Raw genomic sequence first — 15,308 nt, forward strand, 5'->3', positions numbered from 1 at the left:
CGCTATTTAAAGGACCAGCGTCCAGATTTTCCAAGTTTTCAAGGGAAGTCTCCTAATTATAGGTGCTGACACATCATTCGAGGATTACAGCTGTGGTGTCTGTGAAGCGCATTCACGGCTGGCTGCATGTGTCTGCATCAGTGGGTCAGACTGCTAGCGGGAGGACTCCTTCCCCATGCCGGAAGTAGGGGACACATGGATTGAGTCGAGCCAGCCTTCTTTGGGGTGTAGGGGGGAGCAGCAGTTCCGGGCAAGAGCTCTAAAAGCATGAAGAGGTCCCCTTTCCCTGGCAGTGTGGCCCAGCGTTAGGGGCCAGGGCCGCAGCGCCCCCTGCTGGACTTAGCACCTTACATGTCAGTGTCAGGTGGGATCTGCAGGTGGGCTCCTCCTGAAGCTTTGGGAGGGGCCCTCAGCGCTCTGCCTGTTTATTACGCGCCTGCTGTGCCAGGACTGGGAGGCGCCTGCGAAGATTCGCCGTGGCGTCCTGTGTTGGTCAGTCCCCCACGCCACCCACCGCCAGATGTCACCACACTAACTCCTTTCAGTTGGGAGAATCGGGCCAGGCTGCCCTTCCCTCCAGCCAAGCCGCACCTTCCTCTACATTGAGGCCCACTGGAAGCATTTCTGGCGTTTACTTGGCACCTGTCCCTGACTTCTGGGCTGAAGTAGGGTCTCCTATCTTCACAACTGCCTTCTGGAACCTTCCGTGGCTGCTTGGGGTGAGGGCAGGGTGACACGTGCCGGCTCAGGTTCGGGTCTTGCGTGTTGGTTAAGAGGATGGCACCTGGGCTCACCTCTCATGTGACTTTGGAGAAGTCTCTTAACTTCTCTGTGTTCTTATCTCTTCACCTTTGAGACGAGGATGACAAGGTATCTGCTTCATAGGGATGAATAGATGCCAAGAGCTGAAAGCGGGGCCTGGCTTTATACACGTGTCTGCTGGACCCAGGATGGTGAGCCTGCGTTTGCCTTCAAGCTTGGCCTTCAGGTCTTGGTTCTGTTTCTTATTTCTGCATCTCAGCCCTTCCTCATGCAACTTTCTGTCTTTGACCCCCTTGGCCCCATAACGGAATCCCCAAAGTCCCACAGAGCAATGGGAAGCCTTGGGGCCTCTTCCTCCATGCTCCCAGACTTTCCTCACCTGCTCACTGCCACCCCCTACTGTACCGCCGACATAGTAACTATGGCTAACGCTTATGTAGCACCGAGCATGCCAGCTGCTGCTCTAAGTGACTTACATACACTCACTCATGGCATCTTCACCCTCTGAGAAAGAGACTTTTATATGCCCATTTTAGAGAACAGGAAACTGAGGCTGACAAGGTATCCAACTTGCCAACTCAGATGACTAATAAGCCGAGTCTGGATTTGAACTTGACCTGGCCTTAGAGTCTGTCTTAATCACCACGATATACTGCTACCCTCTTCTTCATCCTCACAGAGAGAAACGCTGTGTAGACTCCACTCAGCCGCCCCGGGCAGGCGGCCTCCCGTCCTGAATCCCTGACTTCTCTCTGTCTCGCCAGCCTGTCATTTCCACGTTGCAGTGGAGTCGTCTTTCTGACACTCAGATGTGAGCACGTCGCTGCACTGCTGAAAACATGGCCACGGTGTAGTCTCCGGCGTGGCTTCTGAGCAGGGCCATCGCACACCCCTTTGCCAAGCGTGCCCACGACACACCCAGTTATTCCGTTGCATCGGAATCCTGTTGCCTTCTGCCCATGTCATTCTCCAGCACTCATCTTTAGAAGAGAGATTACATGGCCGCCCCGCCCTGCGTGCGGGGGACCCACTCATCCCTCCGTCCTCTTTAAAAAAAATAATTTTTATTGATTTAGAGAGGAAAGGGAGTGGGAGAGAGAGATAGAACCATCATTGATGAGAAAGAATCATTGATCACCTGCCTCCTGCACACCCCACACTGGGGGTCAAGCCCACAACCTGGGCATGTGCCCTGACCGGGAATCAAACTGTGACCTCCTGGTTCATAGGTCACACCGGCCATGTCTGGCCTCTCTTGACCACTCCCTTCCCCACCTCTGAGCTCTCCTCTTTCACTCTCGTGCCCCAGCAGTCCTCCCACCACTAGGCCTTTGCACATGCTGCCCACTGCCAGGCCACAACTTTCAGTGAGTTTCCCCCGAGTTCAGTGAGTCTCAGCCCTGGTTGCATAGCCGCATTATCTGTGGAGTTTTATAACCAAGTACTGGTGCCTGGGCCCAGTGTAGGCAGGTGAAAGCAGAACTCTGGCTGATTCTAAGCCGCCCAGTGGGTTCAGTGTGCGTCTGGGGTTCAGACCCCTGGCTGACTCCCACACACCACAGGGGTGTGACATGGTGACAAAGAGCCCAACTTTAGGATCCAGACCACTAGCTTGTGACCTTGGGCAACTTAATGAACTCCTCTGTGCTCCCGTTTTCTCCCCGTGAAACGAGGGTGATAATCAGCCTATTTCAGTGATGGTCAAATGAGTTAATGGTGTGTAAAGCTCAGCGCAGTGCCTGGCCGAGTTAGCTGCTGCTGTCGCAGTAATCACCCTTGTTGTCATCCCTGAAGGTGGGCTCGGTGGCGGCCGCTGAGTCCCTCACAGCTGCACGTGACGCGGGGCCCTGGCAGCTCCCCCGGAAACTGGGGGGCACGTGGGCCCAGTGAGGTTCTGGGTAGAGGGTGGCGGGTGGGCGTGCACAGAACTCGTCTTCCCAGGGTCTCTCTGCTCCTCTGACAGGCAGACTTGGGTGTGCGAGGGCTTCCGTGCAGAGGGAGCTGGACACTGTGCTCTGCACCCCGAAGTCCAGCCCACAGCGCCTGTGCCCTGGTCTTGCCTTTGGGCGACCCCCCCTCAGCAGGGAGAGGGGTGCAACTATGTCTCTTGTCCCTCCGCTGGCTGCTGCGGGGAGCAGAGGCGGCAGGGCGGGGTGTGTGCTTGCTTTGCGGGTGACTGAGGACTCTTTCTGACGGGAGCGTGTGATCTGTTGCAGTGTGACTGCTCCTTGAACCCACTGCTGCACACTCTGAGCTACAGATCCACACCGTGGCCTCCACAGGAAGGGGCGGGCCGCTCTGTGAACAGCCTGGACCACCCAGGTTGTCAGCTTCGAAAGCCCCTGGGAATGCCCAGCGTCACCCCTTTGTGTTCTGAAGGGGGAACTGAGACCAGAGTGTGGAAGTGACCTGCCCAAGGTCACAGATGTAGCTTTCACTCTCAGTTAACATCAGGTGCTACATGCCCGGCCCTGTGCTAAGCAAGCGCAGTGTCCTCACGATCGTGTTAATCCTGGCGAATCTAGAACAAAGAAATGGTTCTTGTATTCAGCAAACACTTGGATAGTATTTCACTAAGTGCCAGGCTCTGTGCTGAGCCCTTTACAAATATTAACTAATTAAATTCTCATAATCCTATGAGGACTTAATGCTATTATTATTACTTTAAAGCACAGAGAGCTTAGGTAAACTGCCCAGAGTCACACAGCTGGGAAGTCCGTGAGCTGGGCTTCGGTCCCACGCAGCCTGGCCTTGCAATGCAGGCTGCTCTTCTGCAGGGTCCCACATGGCAGCTCTTGTCTCCAAGGCGTGTAGGGTCCTTGCTCAAGGCCCATGACTGGGAAGCAAGAGCTGGGATTGCATTTGACCAGCTAGCTTTGAAGTCTTATTATGAGCTCTCGACTACATCTCCTCTCACGGGGGGCTGGGGTCTCATAGCTTTGGGGTCTGAGCTGGGGACAGGGAAGGGGGGCTGAGGCAGCGCTGGGAGCCAGGCAGGTGGGGAGGGTAGAGGAGGGACTGGGGGTGGTGCCAGCCAGATCCTGGCTTGAAGCAGGACCGTATGCAGCTGAATTGCTCACAGAGCCCCAGCCAGGTGGCTTGGGCCCCAGTTACGCCTCATCCTTCAGATCTTAGCTCAAACTTCACCTCCGCAGGGAGGGCTCCCAGACCTCTCTGTCCATCTAAATCCCTCGCTACAAACTCGCTCAGCCCCACGAGCTTCTCCTTCCCAGCACTTGAAAGTATACATTTATTTGTGCTTTTTTATTGTCTTCTTCCTGGGAGCGCAGGAGGGCAAACCTGTGTCTGATTTTGCTCATCCGGCGCCTGACCACGCGAGGTGCTTGGCGATTATTTGGTGAATAAATGATAAACACGTGAATGGCTCGTTGCTTTAGTGGACGAAATTGGTGCAGAAAAATGCAGGTTGAAGTTCAAGAAGTGGGAGCATACTGGGGGTTTTTTGGGGGAAGTTACAACTCAGTAGACATAGATGCCTGGTCAGCAGGAATTCACTGTGAATGACAGGGGCCGAGTGCCTGCTGTTCATTGAGTACCTGCTCTCTGCCAAGCAGCTGTCTTAAAGGTTTTAGGAATGCAGTCACCATAACAATCCCAGGAGAAGATACGATGTTATCTCTGGTGACCGAGAGGGAGCTGAAGTGTGGAGTCCAGGCTCGTGGCCAGGGGGGCGGCTGTACGCGGGGGAGCTGGACAACCTGGTCGCGAGCCTTGCCACTGACCGCCTCTGCATGGGGCACTGGCTCTGGTGGTGCGGCTCCCTGGCCAGCCCAGGCCTCGCCTGCTGGAAAGGACGCGGCTTCTCAGACCCTGGCGACCTTGGCATCGACGGGGCTGAATCTGCAGGTCGAGTGCTGGATGCCTTGGTGCCTTGCAGGGTTGGGCTGGCTTGCACACGCACACAGCCTTCCGGAAGGAAACTCCCGTGTTCTGAGAGCATGAGGGCTCCCTGCTCCCTGGGGTTGGGGGGCGGTCTGCACCGACGCGAGGCTCAGCAGTGGATGCCGCGGTTGTGACTCAGTCTCCCTGGTATGCTGGTGGGTGTGGGGCTGGGGGAGTTACCACCTCAGATGCCTGCGGGGCCAGGCCGTGCCCAGCCCAGGGCTGTCTTCAGGAGAGCTGGCTCAGTGCCGCCGTGCTGAGCCACACTGTCCGTCTCTCTGCTTTCTGGGCTGTCAGCCCTGACGCTGTCCCCCACCTCCCTCACCACCCACCGCCAGCTCGGCCCCCGCACCCGGCACGGCACTGCACAGGTCCCTGTTGGGAATTCTGCTGGGCCCAGCTCAGCCTTTACACATTGCATGTCGCTGACCAGACCTCGGTCCATCAGCGTGAGGTTAGACACACTACTGTCCACTGAGCTGGTGCTGCAGGTGGGGATTTTTCTAGAAGGGACAAGATGTAGGGTTGGAACTGTTGGCATTTCCAGTATATTCTGGAAGAATACGTGGGTGAGAATAACCATGGGAGTTTTGAAAGCAGACAGTAATGCTGGCAGAGGGGTGGGTGGGTATAATGCATGTTTCTAGATGATATTATAAACCTATGCCATGTTTAACGAGGATGGGACTGCGGCAGGAACCGAGAGACAGATCAGTGGAGCATAAGAGAGATTTAAAAATGAACAAGGATTTGCGAGGAAGTAGCGGAGGACAAAAGAGGCCTTTCAGATCTGCAGCTTTTGTTACAACTGACTACACACCAAGAAAAATTACAGGCCTTCCCCCCAGCGCCTGCTGCCATGGTGTGCGAGGGAAAGAATGGTTTCAGAGCAGAAGGAAACGGTAAGAGAAGTCACCGCAGCAGCAGAGACACACAGGAAGGAAAAGGGGAACCAGAGAAAATTTGTTACCAACCATTTAGAAAGAAACCAACCTGAATTTAAACCCGGACGAAGGCTGTGGACAGAGTTCCCGACACACCGAGGAGTCCTTAACTGTTCCTTCCCACCAGCGGCGCCTGGGCAGCCCCGTGCAGTGACTCACGGGATCTCTCCGCACCTGAGGAACTGGGCATTGCTGTGGTCACCCTCCCGTTTCCACAGGAAGAAACTGACATTTAAAAGGGTTGAATGACTTGCCCCGTGGAGAAGCCAATGGCTGCCTGCCAGAGCTGTGTTGGCTGTGGATTAACCCGATGGGGACCGTGGCTCCAGTGCCCATCTTAACCCAGGAAGCCAGACTTAAAACGCCACGGAAATGTACGCCCGGCGCTTGTCCTTCACATGGGATCATCAGTTATTTGCCAGAGGAGTGGGGCTGGAGGAAGGCGTGGCGTGTCAAACGCAGGAGCAGACAGTTACCAGGCACGTGCTCACGTGTATACACACACACACACACACACACACACACACACACACACACACACACGTGCGCTGACACAGCCTTATCAGCTCTATTCCCTCTCCAGGGACAAACCACAGTGTAATCACAGCTTCTAACATTACACTCACTTCATGTTCACAGAACCTCAGCCCACATGCTTCCCTGTCTCCTGGGAATTTTTGGCGTTTTCTGTGCACTTTGGGGCCCGGCGTAGTGGTACCTGCTGGGGGGTTTCTGTGGTTCCCAGAAAAACAGTCAAACGAGCTACTTACCATCCAGACAGAGGCGCGGCTTCCTCCCTGCCCACCTGCCCTCCGCCTCCACAGGTGCGCACGGCACACGCCTCCGCTGCTCCCTGCCGTGTCCCTGTGTGCGGGGCTGAGAGTGCCGTGTCCCTCTGTGCGGGGCTGGGAGTACCGTGTCCCTCTGTACCGTGTCCCTCTGTGCGGGGCTGGGAGTACCGTGTCCCTCTGTGCGGGGCTGGGAGTACCGTGTCCCTCTGTGCGGGGCTGGGAGTGCCGTGTCCCTCTGTGCGGGGCTGGGAGTGCCGTGTCCCTCTGTACCGTGTCCCTCTGTGCGGGGCTGGGAGTACCGTGTCCCTCTGTGCGGGGCTGGGAGTGCCGTGTCCCTCTGTGCGGGGCTGGGAGTACCGTGTCCCTCTGTACCGTGTCCCTGTGTGCGGGGCTGGGAGTACCGTGTCCCTGTGTGCGGGGCTGGGAGTGCCGTGTCCCTCTGTACCGTGTCCCTCTGTGCGGGGCTGGGAGTGCCATGTCCCTCTGTGCGGGCTGGGAGTACCGTGTCCCTCTGTACCGTGTCCCTCTGTGCGGGGCTGGGAGTACCGTGTCCCTCTGTGCGGGGCTCGGAGTACCGTGTCCCTCTGTACCATGTCCCTGTGTGCGGGGCTGGGAGTACCGTGTCCCTCTGTGCGGGGCTGGGAGTACCGTGTCCCTCTGTGCGGGGCTGGGAGTACCGTGTCCCTCTGTGCGGGGCTGGGAGTACCGTGTCCGTCTGTGCGGGGCTGGGAGTGCCGTGTCCCTCTGTACCATGTCCGTCTGTGCGGGGCTGGGAGTACCGTGTCCCTCTGTACCGTGTCCGTCTGTGCGGGCTCGGAGTACCGTGTCCCTCTGTACCATGTCCCTCTGTGCGGGGCTGGAAGAATCAGCCATGCACTCTACGTCCCTTCTCACTTTCTCACGAAAAACGGCACCATGAGACCTACTCATTTCTGCACCTGGGTTTCCTTTTCCTTTTTCAGTTTCACTTACGAATACACCCGTGACGATGCCACACCACGCGGCGCTTCCGTGTTCCTCGTATGCGCCTCGTATGCGGCTGCACTGTGGCTTGTCAGCAGCCCTCCTCCCCGGGCGGGCTGGGAGCGCTGGCTCGTGTACCTCCTCCTTCAAGGAACAGCCGTGAACGTGCCCCCCTCCTCTGCGGGGTGGCCTCCAGCATGAACTCGGGCAGTGGGTGAGGGTGCGAGGGAGAACCATTGGTGCGTGTGGCGGGTGGGTGGGTGTCCCATGCGGCGGCCCGCCCCCCAGGAGTGGCTGTCTCACTCCACCGCCCTCAGGGAGACTGGGCTGAGCACTTTCAACTCCATTCGAAGACTGGCCTGGCTCATTTCCAGGTGTAGTAGGAAAAACATAATTTGCACATTGATTTCCCGAGTTTACAATCTCGCAGAGTTTTGTTTTAAAATAGCTTGATTTGAGTAAAAATGGCCGGTTCAGTTAAAACGCAGTGCTGCACAAATCACATGACGGGGTACATAGCCATGCCACATAGACGGCTCATGCGCTCAGCACGGCCGTTTCCGCCGCCTCAGACATCTCCGCGGTGGGCCTGGCTTTTCATCCCCCTTTGGTGGGCCAGGAACCGGAGACTCAGAGAGGGTGTCCCTTGCCTGAGATCACACAGCGACTCCAGAGCCTCCCCTCTGTCCCGAGATGATTCCCGCCGGGTCTCCCCTCCGCCTGCCTGTGGGTCCTGGGAGGGGCCCTTCAGGGGCTCCTGCGCTGAGCAGCGGGGGTGGCACAGCCTGAACTTCCTCCCCACGGACACTGCCGGGGCTTCCCGACCTGGTGCTTCAATCAGCTGCCTATTCCTGCAGCTCTGCCTCAGCTCAGCCCACCTGTGGGCAGGCCACGCGCCATGCAGACCGGGAGAGGGCACCCCCAGCCCCACACAGAGGGACACTGTTTCAGGTTTTGACGCAGCCGTGTCAGGATTTCTCGGTTTGTTTCTGGCCTGTGCTTCTTCCTTCTGAGCTGCTTGTGTCTGGACTCAGGCCGTGTCCTGAGATGCTCGGGTGGGGTCTGCCTGTCTTTCGGCCCTGGGCTTGGGTGCTCACCATGAAGACTGGTTGTGGGGTGGGCGGAGGGCACCCCAAGTGGCTGTCACTGGCTGGTGCTGCATTTGTCCTCCTCTGCACCCCCTGTGAGGTCGGGACCCCCTGGGGGAGGCTGAGGAGCAGGGGGCAGCCAGGTGTTCTGCCCGCTGCCCCCACGGCCGGAGCCCGACACACTGGCTTCCACGCCTGTCTCCCCCGTTGTCTTGTTGGAGACTGTGGACCGTTTCCTTCCCTAAGCCCCAGCCGCCGTCCGGAATCCAGAAGAAGACTGCCTGCCACTCAGTGGCCAGAGTGAGGATTTGATGACATGACCGGAGCCCGGCGCTGAGCGTGGCAGGCGGTCTGTGCTCAGTGCATGGGGGCAGCAGAAGGCACAGCAGGTGATTATCATTTTGTTGTCACTCATCAGGCTCCTGACTCAGCATCAGAAGCGAAAGGAAATGTGGAAATCCAAGCTCACCCGGGACAGAGCATGGTGGGCCTGAGCCACAGGACACAGTGGGACAGGAGTCACTCAGGGTCCATGGCCCTGATTCCGGGGTGGAGAGATGCCCAGGGCCTGGAGATCAGGTGGTGACGCTGCGAAGGGAGGCGGGGGCTTCGATCCTGTTTTTGAGAGCATCTGGGCGTGAGCCCTTGAGCGTGCTCAGGACGGGCGGAAGTGTGCTCCCCTGTGGCTGGCTCCCGGCCAGTGTGCTGTGGGGAGAGAGGACGGGGCGGGCAGAGGGGCCAGGCGGGGAGGGAGGAGGCGGGCGTGGTTTGAGACAAGAGGGAGCGGTGTGGACTGTGGAGAACTGGATTGCGTATCGCTTACCGAAGGGGACGGCCGTTGCTCAGCCCACAGCCATGCGTCACAGTGTTGCCACTACTTGTGCTTTTTTAAAAGGAGCCAGAAATTTACTTTTTGAGCTGACATTTCATGATTTTTAAATATTTTCAAATCAACTAAGTCAAATTTTTAAGAAGCACCATCTGGGCCAAGTGCAGCCTGTTTCCAGGCTCGGTTTGTAGCCCGGCCTCCAGCTTGTGGCCCCTGAGCGGGAAGGAGGCCCGAGGCTGGGGATGGGGCCGGGAGGCAGAGGCCCCTCCCCGGGGCGGGGGGTGGGGGGGTCTGAGTGTAGAACCAGATGGGGGAGGGAGGAGGCGGGAGGGAGGAGGCGGAGGTGGGCGCTGCACCTTTGAATGGAATCAGAACAGGACGGAGGCAGCTTCTGACTCAGGCTCCCTGGACCCAGGGCAGTCAGCGGGCCCCTCGGAGCTGGGGCGGGAGGTGTTTTGGTTGAAGACAGAGCTGGCGTTTAACCGGCCCATAGCATAGGGTGCCAGCTGTGCAAGTGTTGGCATGCTCTTGCACCAATTGGTTAGTAGCCCCTGGACCATTGGGCCTCCCCTCACAGCTCCCCCACCCTCTTCCCCTGCTGGCCCCTCACTCCCTCGCTATGACTGGCAATGAAAGGGTTAGCTCCCAGCACAGCTGGCCTTGTTCCCTCTGCCTGGTCAGTGGGCAGTGCCTGAACCCTAGGGCTGTAAGTCCCAGCCCCCCGCCCTGTTGCAGGCAGCGGCTGCCCACCTGGATCGCTTACGCATGAAGGATGTTTAGAGGCCACAGGGGCGTCAGGTGGAATTGTAGGGCAGGTCCCCAAGGGACTGGAACCAGGCCCCAGCCGAGGTCATGTGACCTTTGTCCTTGCTCCTCTCTCTTCCTTGGAGCCCACCTCAGCCTGTCTCCTGGCCTGCGTCCCAGCCACGAACCATGGAGCCATTGGAGCCAAACCTCACCTCCCTGCCAGTCGCCCGTGTCCAGGGGGGGGCCTCTCCAAGTGCAGACGCGTCCACCTCAGAGGTGGCGCCGTCAGGGACAGGCACGGACGGGTCCCTCAGGGCCTCCTGGGGATCGCAGATCATGGGGCCGTGTGGCTGTATTCCGAGCTCCCCGGCTGGGAGAGGCGAGGGGCATGCCTGCTCAGTCTGGGTGTCTGAGGGACTGTGGGGAGGGGGTGGAGTGGGCACTTGCAAGACTGAGTCCCCCTGAAAGCGAAGGCAGGGGAGCGAGGGCGGGGGAGCCTCCCACAGCCTCCACGTGGACCGTGGACGACCTTCCCGGCTCCTTGTGGACTGGCTCCGTCCTCCTGGCCAGCGCTCGTGTGTCGGCACAGCTCTGCCACGGCGTTTCCTTAAGCAGCTGGGCATGCGCAGGCTCTCAGTGGTCAGCGGTGGTCTCAGCCCGAGCTGCCACCACAGCTCTCCGACTTGTCCCTGGCAGCCGCGTCGAGCCCGGAGCGGGGCCCGGAGCGGGGCCTGGCACCCCTGCTCTCCCGTTCCTCATCTGGGGTGGGGTAGTACCTGGAACGGACTTCATGGGGTGTTCCACCCACGATTAAGTAAGTTCATGCTGGTTGTCCCTGAAAACAGCTCCAGGCATGAGCCGAAGCTCAATAACTGTGAGCTCTCGCTCTTTAAATATTTATTGAGCTCCTCCTTCACGCCAAATACAATAGACGCCCTGGGCTGTCAGGGAGAGCAAATCCCTCATGGTGCTTGCAGTCTGCAGCGAGGGAACTGGGTGAGTGGCTGTAACCAGTGGCCCATGGACATAGTGACCGAGGAGAGAAGGTAGGTTTTTCTCAGGGTCTGTCCAAAGGGACAAAGTCCAAGGCTAGTGCGGATGGTTTGGAGTCTAGAGTGGTCCCTTCCAGTTCTCGCCGTCTTCCAGCTGGTGTGAAGGGGAAAGGGGCCCAAAGGGCCGGGTGTTCATACAATCTTTTAAGGGAGTTTACCCCGCAGCGCACACGTCCCACTGGCCAGAACTCGGTCACACCGGCCCACCGCTGCAAGGGAGGCTGGGAAGTGCGGTCTCTCACGGGCGGCTGTGCTCTGCTCTAACTCCAGCATTCTGTTAGGAAAGGGGAGAGCGGGTGTTGGTGGGAACCAGCGTCTCCGCCACAGCCTGCGCACTCTGTGGTGGACCTTGAGCCCTGTTCTGCAGGTGATGAGGTCCTCGCAGATGGCCTCATCCCAGACGTGGGATTGCGGTCACTCTAGACCAGTGGTTCCCAGCCTTTCTTTGGCCAGGCCCCACCTAAGCATCTCTAACATCCTGATGCCGCCCCCCCGCAGCCCCCCCCCCCCGTGACATAGAATTCTTATTATTCAAAAAGTGAGCTCCTATTCACGTGGAGGAAGCCTAAAAGGCCATGAACTTGGTCTAAACAAGCTTCCAAAGAACATGGCACCCATGAAAGAGAAAAATAAAAGAACGAAAGGACAGTTGAAGTGCTGAGGAAGAAATCACTAAGGAATTATTTAAAAAATAATAATATGAAGTGATATGAAAAATAGCAAATAACGTTTCAAAACATATAGTAGAGAACTGAAATGCATAAATATGTCAGCATATCTAGAATAATAAAAGCATAATATGCTAATTAGACCGGACAGCCGGACGACCTTCCGGACAAAGCCGGGGCTGTGAAGGCCGAGCCCCTTGCATGCATTTCGTGCACCGGACCTCTAGTATGCTATATACTGTGTACGAGGCCCCTAGAACCATAAGCAATGCAAAAAGTGCGCTGTTAATAGCTCATTCTCAAATTGCCCCCCTTAAAGGTCAAACTGCCCCTGTGGGGGCTGCCCCCTGTTGGGAGCCCCTGCTCCAGAGGCTTGCTGAGAGGTGGAGGGAGAACAGGAGCGAGTGCAGGGCCTACCTGGCGTGTGTGCACTGTGCCTGCTGCCCGGGAGTCCTTGCTGCAGGCCGGCGCCGGCAGGCTGGGTTCTCTGACGGAGGCCCGGGTGCAGGCAGGCACAGCGAGTGTGCTGCGGCCGACCGGGGAGCCCGCTTCTCCCTCATTGGCCGGCCCCTTCGGCCACTGGCCCAGGCTCCAGCGAAGGTCCTGAGAGCCGTGAGGAGGGGGCGGGCTTGCCCTCAGCGCGCTCTTCAGGGACTCTGCAGAGGGACGCATGCGGCTGACGCTGGCCTCTTGTCTTCTCTTGGCCTTAGGACCCCCGGAGCAAACACAAGTTCAAGATCCACACCTACTCCAGCCCCACGTTCTGTGACCACTGCGGGTCGCTGCTGTACGGACTCATCCACCAGGGGATGAAATGTGACAGTAAGTACACGGGAGCTCCGCCTGCTGGCTGCAACACCTGCCTGCCAGTCACGCCCATCGGGCTCCTGCTTCTCTGCTCCAGGGAAGCCTTGGCCTCTTGGCCGCCCCCCCCATCTCCTCTGCTGTGCTGGAGTGTTAGCCCCCCCCCGCTATGATGGAGTGGGGGCTGCTGGGGTGTTAGGCCCCCCCCGTACCCCCCACTGTGTTGGAGTTGGGGTGTCAGCTTGGCCAAGTCCCCCCACGCACATCTTCCCTCACTGGTATGAAGTTAGTGACTCTGGCTTCAGGGCCTGTGGGTGTCGGGGGGAGGGTGGGTGGGTGTGGGGAGTGTGGGGTGCACCCTTAGCCTTCAGGAGGCTGGACAAGCTCCGCCTCCTCTGACCCTCAGGGTGGGGGTGGGTGGGTTGGAGAAGCCTGACGTGACCCAGCTGGGGGTGGGCTTGCTGCGGCCAAGCTTGGGGGGTCTCAGCGCCTGGAAGGGAGGAGGGAAGCAGGCCCCGTGCCTGGGTGGGGCCAGGCCTGCCAGCCCTGCCAACCCGAGCCTCGCCCGGCCCCGCCCCCAGCCTGCATGATGAACGTGCACAAGCGCTGCGTGATGAACGTCCCCAGCCTCTGCGGCACGGACCACACGGAGCGCCGCGGCCGCATCTACATCCAGGCGCACATCGAGGGGCCCGTCCTCATCGTCCTCGGTAGGTGGCCGGGGAGGGGGCGCTGTTTCCATCATCGACGGGCAGGGCCCCGCCACCCGCCTCTGCTTCGCACCACAGCCCTTCCGCCCAGCACCCGGAAACGCCTGGGCCCCTCGGGGCTGGAGCTCAGGATTCCCCCCGCCCCCGCCCCGTTCCCACTCTCTCAGTGTCTGTGGAGTGTGCGCCTGTGGCTCCTTTAGTAAGACAGCAGAGACGGGGTGCTGGGCTCTTCCCGTGTTGCCCCGGGGAAAGAAGCGGGTCTTGATGAGAAACCTGGGAGAGCGTCTCTGCTTGGGGAGGTGCAGGTGGGTCCCTGGACTTCCCACGTGTTGGAAATACTTCTTTCTGGCACCTGACAGCGGCTACGCTGGTCCCTGGTACCATCCTCCATACCTTTGGTACTTCTGAAGTATGCTCTCATGGGAAGGAGGGCCCTCAGCCTGCTGGGGAGGTGCGGTGGGACTGGGGACGAGAGAGCGAGGTGTCCGTCACTCAGGTAATGGGCCGTCCCAGAACCTCTGCCCCCCAGGAAGCTCAGGCGAGGGGGAGGCCCGCTGGATGCACTGGTCAGCACGCAGCCACAAGCCGAGGCGAAACCAGCTCTGACTGGCCGCGCGTGGGACATTAGAGCTAGCCAACAGAATTAGGGTCTTATCACTTGGTAACTTAGGAAACTGATCACGAAAGGGACTGATTTTGCCAAAACTGGTCTGTGAGGCCCCAGAATGATTCAGTAGCTCTGATGTGCTGGCCCTTGTAAAATATAACCCCTGTTTTAAGCTGGGGGTCGTGACACCCGGTGAGCACCCACTGAATTGCTTTTTCCTGTAAAAAGATGGCAAGTGGCGGACTTCACCCCACCGGGATGCTTGGGGATTCTGGACAGGAGCCTGCAGTCACTTGTTCAAAAGTAGCTGGTTTTCCCAGGACTAAGCACGTGGGTGAAGGGGCAAAAAGTGAGACCCTGCTGCCCTCTACTGTCATATTCTAGGAACTACAAGGCTCAGTATGGTACAGGGACCTTGCAGCTGCACCATTCTCTCCCTTGTTAGGGCAGTCTGCATTGCTGGAGCTCATGAATGGGGGCTCACACCCCGTCATCACGATGGCCTAAGGTCCACCCTTGTTCCCACTACAGAGAAGAAGTGATAGTTACGTGACGTGAAGGAGGGCAGCAGTCGTATTGCAATCTACAAGTGTATCACATCCGCACGCTGTACACCTTCAACTGGCTCCATGTTGCATGTCCATTATGCCTCAGTTAAAAGCGCTGTACATGTTATCTCTTTCATTACTCACAACAGCCTTGTGCATGCCTATTATGCTCATTTTATGAAGCTCTGAGGCTCAGAAAGGTTATGCTTCCGAACCTTACTCCATTAATAAGCAGAGTAAGAATAACACAGTAGCTAACCTTTGAGTTTTTAATGTGTCAGTCACCGTGCAAAGCATCCAAGGAAACAGCGTTCCTTTTTCAGGACCTCCCCTGCGCTAGGAGCAGCAGTGTTCTGCCGCCCGCAGCAGGCTGAGAGGCGCGCACACGCGGTCCCGTGGGTCTGCTTGACCCTGAAGGGCACTGTACCAGGTCACTATTCCTTCCAGCGCCCTGCACACCCCCCGGCTCTTCCTTCTGTGGTTTAGCTACGTTGTCTCTATGGGCATTCCTTGGGGAGTCTTTGTTCCAGCTAATGCAATACAGTGTTCCTCGAAAGTCAAGGCCAAAGTCTTCCCCTTCATTCCATATTGCTCTGGCAATCCTAGTATCTGCCTGTGAATACTCATTTCCTACAGCCGCCCCGACAACATACCACGAACGGATGGCCTAATGGGACAGACACCTGTTCTCTAAGTGCTCTGGAGGCTGGAAGTCTGAATCCAAGGGTCGGCAGGGGAGGCTGGCTCCTTCGGAGGCGCCGAGGGTGTCTGGTCCCTGCCCATCTCTGCGTGCCGGTGGCTGCCATCAGCCGTTCCCCAATCTCGGCCTGCATCATCTCCTGGCATTCCTTCCTGCATGTCTCTGTGTCACATTTCCTCCTCTGAGGACACC

The 15,308-nt window shown here is 58.2% G+C and overlaps 1 protein-coding gene across 4 annotated transcripts in view; it reads left to right on the top strand.

Annotated features, from left to right (window-relative positions):
• The window catches only part of PRKCB (protein kinase C beta), a 305,124-nt gene that overhangs the window by 162,751 nt on the left and 127,065 nt on the right, over nt 1-15,308 (top strand). For all 4 annotated transcript variants that reach the window (XM_008152760.3, XM_008152759.3, XM_054714439.1 and 1 more), the window contains 2 exons: nt 12,458-12,569; nt 13,133-13,261. In XM_008152760.3, the coding sequence (XP_008150982.1) occupies nt 12,458-12,569; nt 13,133-13,261 (241 nt within the window). The remainder of the gene's footprint in view (nt 1-12,457; nt 12,570-13,132; nt 13,262-15,308) is intronic.

Source organism: Eptesicus fuscus, chromosome 4, assembly GCF_027574615.1.
Source record: "Eptesicus fuscus isolate TK198812 chromosome 4, DD_ASM_mEF_20220401, whole genome shotgun sequence".
NCBI lineage: Eukaryota > Metazoa > Chordata > Mammalia > Chiroptera > Vespertilionidae > Eptesicus > Eptesicus fuscus.